The sequence below is a fragment of the Formica exsecta genome, unplaced genomic scaffold, assembly GCF_003651465.1.
Source record: "Formica exsecta isolate Colony F162 unplaced genomic scaffold, ASM365146v1 scaffold90, whole genome shotgun sequence".
NCBI classification, from domain to species: Eukaryota; Metazoa; Arthropoda; class Insecta; order Hymenoptera; family Formicidae; genus Formica; species Formica exsecta.
Genome location: NW_021853667.1, coordinates 1,053,918 through 1,061,883, shown reverse-complemented (window position 1 = coordinate 1,061,883; position 7,966 = coordinate 1,053,918). Strand labels below are relative to the sequence as shown.

Here is a 7,966-nt window from a genome sequence, read left to right as displayed (position 1 = left end):
TTATGAATTTAAGACTAAAAATTCTATTTTATTTTATCTGCCTAGGTTTGGTCAGTAAGGTTTTCCCGGCTGACAAAGTGGTCGGAGAAGCGGTGAAACTGGGCGAGAAAATCGCATCTCACTCACAATTAATCGTTTCACTAGCCAAAGAGTCTGTTAATGCTGGTAATTAAAAATTATTTGATAAGTTATCTAAAAAATTATTTAAGCATGTCGATTTGTGTAATTTAAGTCTGCGCGAAATGTGTATATTTACTTATATTGTATTTAATTTTAGCATATGAAACAACATTGCAACAAGGACTTCAATTTGAGAAGAAACTGTTTCACAGTACTTTCTCTCTGGTAAGATTTCCGTTTGTACATATATTTATATGATCGTCTGTATAAAAGAAACTTACAAATTTATTAACGTATCAAAACGTTAATTTTTTAGGCGGACAGAAAAGAAGGAATGACGGCTTTCCTGGAGAAACGTCCGCCAAAATTTACGAATGAATAATCCTCGATTATGTGCAAAAGAAAAAGCAAATGTTTATGAATATTTTTTGAAGTATTTTTATATCGCACTCTTTTGTATATACAATATAAAATAATCCTAACTAAATATATATCCTTTTTGATCTCCATTGCCTGTAACTGACAAGGCGCGATCTATCAGATTACGATGTTTAACCGCAAAGAAATTTTAAAACATTTATACTGCTTGTCAGAGTTAAAGGTTAAACAAAAAGTATTATCTATTACATTTGTTATGAGATATATATTACAATAAACTTTTTTGCAAGAAAAACGAGTAATGTGTATGTGTGTTAAAAACAAGCATAATATCTATGAGATTTTTATTCGAGTATATTGCTGCTCTTATATGACGTAGTCTTCGAATATGATACATTTAAAGCTTATAATATACATATAATGTTGCAGTTAATATTAAAAGGAATAATTATTATAATTATTATTATCGTAATAAAGGATGAGGGAGAGATACAACAGTTGATACAAATGTATAAACCGTTTTCGCGAATGACAATGCCTATAATACTAGCGAAAAATATCTCAAAAAACGGTAGGAACAATAGCATTTCGATAAACACCAATATATCTTAAAGTTCAAAGTGTATAACGAAAAATGCAATGTATCGCATTTAAACAACATAATTCACCAAGTTCCTTATATATGTGTGTGTATTTTTCGAATGAATCTTAAAGTTGTAAATTTTTTCGAACTGGTAAAAAATAGCTAAAAAATATCTTACTTTCGAGTTTTGTGTGTGTTACAAAAAAGTCGATATCAAATCCGATTTTGCTAGTAAGAAAATCGTCCGGGTCTCTCGGGTATATGTTTTAACGATGTTGACTAGCTAATACCTAATCGGCGCGCATGCGTACATACCTCTTTTAATACCGATCACCTACAATTGCCTTATCCGCGTTCTTATGTTAAGAAAAAATAAAACTAGCTAAACTCTTAAATACTACACACGTGTCTGTGTCGCTGCCTTCGTTTTCTATTTTTACGTTTTCTTTAAGTACGTGTCAAAAGATGGGAGTTACATACGTTATCGGGTACATCGATCGTTACGCGTTTCGAGTCGGAGAGTTTTAAGAAGTTCCCCCGATATATTTCGAGAAAGAGTATATATATATATATATATGTACAGCGGAATTGCTCGGACAATCCCTACATAAATCCGTTCGTTCCGACCGCATTTTTTTGCTATGCTTTATTTTCTCCTTCTTTCTCTCTTTCTCTTCGGAGCTTGAATATATAAATTCCGTTTTAAACACAAAAAAAAAACGCAGCTAAAAAATTTGTATTTGCAGAGTGCTTTTCTTCCAATACCTTCGCTAGGATACTTAGCTACGAGGGATCGAGGGATTTAATTATAAAAGAATTTTTATCTTTTTTTCAAAATGAAAATAAGTACATACTCCTTTTTTGCATTTTCTGAATTCTTAAATTACTTTTTCTTATTTTAGAATTTAAAAAAGGTATAAATTACCTGTGTCTCTCTTCTCTTCTACCTCGGCATTGATTACATCTCGTGATATGTCGTGATAACACATGATAAAAATGCTGGTCCAAAAGGTGTGTATGTTCTTTTGATGTATCGTATTGTATAAAAATTTATGCGCTTAGATCCGAAATTTGTACAGCATTGATTGGTCCTCGGTCTTGTTGTGCGATTGAATTTCGGGAACCTCTTAAAATTCGACGGAGAAGAATCGTCTCGGGAGGGAGGGGGACGAGGGAGAGATGGAGATGAATTGGTTTTTATGTATATCACAGTTGCAAGCTCTGCTTCGTTAACTACGCTGGTAAAAATTATCGAGATGACGGAGAATATAAAGTATCGGTACGCTCTCTCTTTGCGTTGATTGATCTTGGATAAATCCGTGGATTTATCGCTTATTGCGATTCTTCATGGTGAAGCGTCTCCAGAAATTGCCGCTCTTCTTTGTGGGCGTCGTGGCTGGCGCCTCGTATGCATAGCTGGACTCGTCGTCCGTGTCCTGAGCGCTGGGCGTCTCCCTGGTCGGCGATCCCCCGTGTCCCGAATCTCGATCACCGTCCGTTCCGTTTTTTTCCAAACCTAAAACATTTTAAAGTTTCATATGATCATCTAAAGAAGATTTGTAAAAAATAAAATCTGATATAATAAGATAAAATATAAGATTTTATTGTATGTGAACACATAAATAACTTTTCTGTAAAAATTAATATTTGAAAAGAACATATTTCAAAATTAGATTTGTGAAATGTTATAATATTTTATAAAAAAGAGAGAAATATGAATTAATTAAATAATATATTTTATTAAATTCTCAGCGTTTACTTTTTATATAACGTTCTTTTTAAGGAAATAAATTACATTATATTATTTTCAAACTTATTAGATCTCGGAAATCTCGAAATAATTGAAAGTTAATAAAACTGCTAGTTTAGTTTCAAATAGCAGACACAAATTTCTTACCGCCACCGCGCAACATATCGAGGAACGTGCTCTCGGCATTGCCACGCGTGCGTCCCTGCTTCTGGGACGGCGTGCCGAAGCTCAGGCTCTGGATATTGATCTCCGCCTTGAGCTGCTCTGGCGGTATGTCGTCCACGCGAAACTCGTTCGGGTCTTCGACGAAAGCCTGCTGCAGATCACGCATGATTTTTTTGCGTATGGTCTTCTTCATCGACAGGTGCCGCTCCAGGTGTTTAACGTCGCTTTCCGTCAGCGTCTTGCTATTGTCGCGGCGACGCGACTTCTTCTTCTTGCTGTTCTTCGGGCTCTCCTCCTCGCCCGACGTGGAGCCCACCGACACGGCGCTATCGTGCCCGGGCGCCTTCTCCTCGGCGTGGCCGCGTGCGTCCCATTTGCTGCCGAAGCCGAAGATGTCCCGCAGATGAGGAATGTTTCGATCCACGGTCTGTTGTCTCGCCATGCCTTTTCGTTGGTCCTTCAGATGGCAAGAAAATCGCCCTCAAAATTTCCCTCCTTTAGATTTGTCCTGAAAAAAATCAATTTCCAAGAATTACGAAATGGGAAATATATATCGCGGAAAGAATAGCGACGCAATTTTGACAGCGAGTTCATTTCCTGGGCGGGAGGGAAATGTCTCGGCGCGAGATAATAAAATTCAAGTGAGATCGAAAGCACGAGCGGATGATCTCCGCAATCGATATCGCGGTATCGCACGCCCACATTTTCCCTCCTTTGCTGTACTTTCTGTGACGAGAAGACTTTCGGTTTTATTTGTACACGATCATGCGTTTCGTCAAGTATAGCATCGGTTCACGAAGATTCGGTCGCGAGATTATATCCTTACGTATATCCTACACTCGTGCATTTATCTGAGAATCTATTCCTTTTAGCTTTTGTTGTTCTTTTTCCATGCTTAAAATAAATACAATATAAACATATATTCAAAATTCTCAAATAAAAAAAGAAGGAAAAATTATAATAAAATAAATATGAAAAATAAACGAAGAGGAACAGATTTCTTTTATCTGGGACGATAAAAAATTCTCTAACAGCATAGATTAAATGAAAATAAAAATTAGATGTATGACTTTATTTTTTTAAATTATTTTATTATATCATAAATAAATTCAAATATCTCTTGTAGAATAGAATACATGAGTAAAGAAGCTGTTCATATATTTGATTATAGCTACAATTCGTTTCTCTTATCTCGCGATGAGATCTCCAAAATTGGCAGAGATCAAGCCGCACAGCTTGATAACATCCAGAGCGTGGGTGCTCGAAAAAAACCGATCACTTTTACCATATAGACCAATCTAGCGCGCGGAGATTAAAGTCATGGCTGTTAACGCGGGTTGCATACTTCAAATATTGTTTCGCGATATGCGTGTATACGAGGTGGTGACAGCGACAGTTTATCTTCGACTGGCCGTTCTCCGTCGGTTTTTCGTCATCGCCAACGCGTTTCCCGATTCGACAGAGAACTCGTTTACAGGAAAAAAAAAACCATCGACCGGGATCGCGCATTGTGAGCCACCAGTCAGCCGCGACCTGCGACCCACGGGCCGTAAATCGAGTCTCGTTTTCGTGTAATCGACCTCTCAATATTACTACTATACTCGAGATTGAAATTCCGAACAACAAAATTTTTTTAATTTCACTCATAAAAGTTTGATTAAATAACACGTTGCAAATATTTAAATGCAATATAAACATTTTCCAGGTATTAGAAAATAATCTGATAGCTAAATTTTGTTAAAATGTCAAATCAGAACATCGATTGAAAAGATAAAAATAAGGCGAATAATAAATATTCACACTCGATCTGAGTATTATAAATTAGACCAATGTCACTGCTATGTCATATTTTCAATGTTGCACGTGAGTCAATTAATCGGCTCTGCATCTTGGGAAATCATGTGCACGCCGAGTATTTTAGTTAGTTACGTAATGTTCACCTAATCACACACTCGCGTAATTTTCTTCGTCCGAGAACAGACAGACACATAATATAGCATTTATTTCGTGATATCCAATCCAGATAATAGAGAAGTAAATGTAATCGATTGTACATGCTTTTCATAAATATTTAAAAAAAGTTAAATTAATTTCAAAGAAAACGAATTTAATTTCCAGCGACTATAAAAGAGTTATTTTAACTATGATTAATAAGTATTATAATAAGTGTTTTACTTTCTCGTTTTTTTAAAATATTGCAAGATCTGAAACAAAATAACACTGAGAACTAGATTGTATAATCGAGATCAGGCAATGATTACGAAATATAATTGCATAATCCAAGATATAACGTAAATAATTTTTCAATTTACTAAGCAACTTGAAAATTTATAAAGCCTATTCTTGCACCTCAATTTCCAAGAGACGCAAAGAGTCTATTCTCTCAAAAGTATCAATGATTTGGCTCCTGTAATCTCGGCGAACGTCGCGTAATAAGTAACGATATGCGGGTGCGGATAAGACGTCGCGCGTGTATTACCGGGCGTTGTAATTACCGTACACGACCGCAATCGAGGTGGTTGAGCAACGAGGAAACGAGGAACGATCTCTCTCTCCACCTGGATTGCCGTCTCCGCAGCCGCTGCTTGGCAACCAGAACCCACTCGCGGCGACGAGGCGATACCGGCGAGATACCGGTCGCCACGCCGTGAACCAGAGACCTTTCACGTTCCCTTCGCGTCGGTTCTGTTATCTAACGATGTATACGAGCGCGCTATGTGCGGTCAGTCGCTATATACGGCGCGGATTGGACGATTAATAAATATGTACGATCAAAGGATTCGCTGCAGCATTTCTAATCCGCATGCAACTTTTGTGTGCAAAAATTGCCTTAATTTATGAATTACATATTAAAACAGTGGAAAATAACAGTGATAGAAATTATCAGTGAAAAGTCTTGATCGATTACAAACTCCTAAGAAATATTTTCGCATATTAAACCATTTTAGATTCATTATTAAAAAATTGAGATTATGTATTATAAAGAAAGTTACAGAATCCCAACACTATAATATAAAATATAAATTAATATAAAATTTCAGACTATGTGAAAAAAATAAGTTTTTTAAATATATTATATTCACAACATTATAGAAAAAAGAGAGAAGAGAAAATTTACCGTAAATCCAATAATATTTCAAACTCCTAGTATTTTTTTAAATTTTAATCTAAAAGTGATTACAACTAATCTTATTTCAATCACAAAAAAAAAACAGACTAAAAATAACTCGATATAAATGCTATTCTTAGACTCTGCTAGATCCTTCAATCTATTCCGGATTAACGGAACATTCGGCAAAAAAATACTAAAGCGTCAAAGGAGAATATGGTTCTGGAAGATTATTCCGCGAGACGATGAGATTTTTCGGTACACGAATCTCCCGCACACCAACGGGGCTGAGGCAATGGGGCCTATAACATAATTACAATGTACCGTAAGCCAGACGGCCAAAGCCTTCACGCGTGGTAGACCGAAGCGCATACAGGACGTGGAGAACGGGTCTCGTGTATGTATCGATTTGTGGTTCTCTATGAAGCATCAATACTTCCCCCATCGAGTATCCCACGAGCCGTTCCTTAAAATCAGAACCTGGATCTATGTGGTTAAATATAAACTACAATTTAATGTATCATATTTTAAAAAAAGGTACATAAAAATAATATATTTTTAATCTAAATTCTTATTTATTTTTAATTTTTAATTCAAATTTATTGTTATTTAATGGCAAAGAAAGGCTCTTATAATTTAAACGATCTTTCGAAATTAATTTAATAATAGAAGGGGGAACAAGTCTGCCTTATATCCGTATGAAACGAATTTTTAAATATTTTTTCTCAATATCTACCTCGACCTATAGAACTTTATCAAACTTCTAATATAACGAGAGATTTTTACTCTTTACAAAGATTTTATCTCAATATCTTGCCTTGCCTTAATCAACTCAGCCGCTCAGAGAGGCCTAATTAATCATTTGTCCGACGCAACTTTGATAGATTCGCACGAACACGACCACAAACTTATGCGAGTATTCAAGCTTAGTCGGGTAATATTTCCGTTATCGCGTGTATACGAGAGCCCGAGGTTAAGCCTTTCACGAAGGAGTTATATCCCAGAACGGCTTTTACAGACATAACTCGATCCAGCCGGTTAAGTCTTTATTCATTCTTTTACTCAGTCGTATTTCACATCCCTTCAACAATTTTATAATTAATTTCTATTATCGCGTATGGGAAGATTATAGCTTCACTGGGATTCGTTCTATTTATCCGTCAATCTTCAAGACACATATCTCTCATTGTACCAAATTTACTCTTATCACAAAATTAATCATTAGCCCTATTTTATCGCCAAGATTTCATTTGATTTCTGAATTTCTAAAATTATCTCCTAGTTAAACGCGGGGCGCGACCGATGATAATTAAATCGCCTGGCGACAACGGAGGATGACTACTCCCCGGTTTGCGACCGGTCCTACTACTCGCTGTCCGCTACTACTACTATTTGTGAAATCCTGCGTTCGCAACACTTCGCCGACAATCGACGAGTAATTTCGAATTCGTAACAACAAACGGCCGTCCGGCGCGATGAAATCAATGACCGGCATGCGGGATAACTGTTTTTCGAGCCGAGCGATTCATACTCCCTTCGCCATCGGCGACCATGTCCACGATCTATAATTTGCGGAAGAAAACCTCGGTCGCGAGTAATGCCCGATTTCTTCACTCCATGTCCGATAAAGTGTTATTATACATAGTTAGAGATTACTGTTATAATTTTTTAGCGACTGACCGAACGTGACGCTTGTATACATTTTTAGTTTATGTTGTTATTTACACGTAGTTTGAGAGAGATTACTATTACAATTTTTATGGAGATTTTTATAGAGGGAAATATATGTGCAATTCTATGATATTCTCTCTTCTTTTAATGTATATTAAAATTTAATATTATTTTATAAAAAATACGATTT

The 7,966-nt window shown here is 36.1% G+C and overlaps 2 protein-coding genes across 3 annotated transcripts in view; one reads left to right on the top strand and one right to left on the bottom strand.

The window, feature by feature from the left end:
• Positions 1 to 787, top strand: part of LOC115244977 (probable enoyl-CoA hydratase, mitochondrial) — a 4,316-nt gene extending 3,529 nt beyond the window's left edge. Inside the window, exons 5-7 of the mRNA XM_029823013.1 lie at positions 46 to 165; positions 278 to 345; positions 437 to 787. Coding sequence (XP_029678873.1) covers positions 46 to 165; positions 278 to 345; positions 437 to 502 — 254 coding nt within the window. The 3' untranslated portion in view covers positions 503 to 787. The remainder of the gene's footprint in view (positions 1 to 45; positions 166 to 277; positions 346 to 436) is intronic.
• Positions 788 to 828: 41 nt separating this feature from the next.
• Positions 829 to 7,966, bottom strand: part of LOC115244980 — a 33,127-nt gene continuing 25,989 nt past the window's right edge. Inside the window, exons 2-3 of one of the 2 annotated variants that reach the window (XM_029823016.1) lie at positions 2,979 to 3,507; positions 829 to 2,597 (exon numbers count right to left, since the gene is read on the bottom strand). In XM_029823016.1, the coding sequence (XP_029678876.1) occupies positions 2,407 to 2,597; positions 2,979 to 3,438 (651 nt within the window). In that variant the 5' untranslated portion in view covers positions 3,439 to 3,507 and the 3' untranslated portion in view covers positions 829 to 2,406. The remainder of the gene's footprint in view (positions 2,598 to 2,978; positions 3,508 to 7,966) is intronic. The other variant, XM_029823018.1, reaches the window with a different exon arrangement.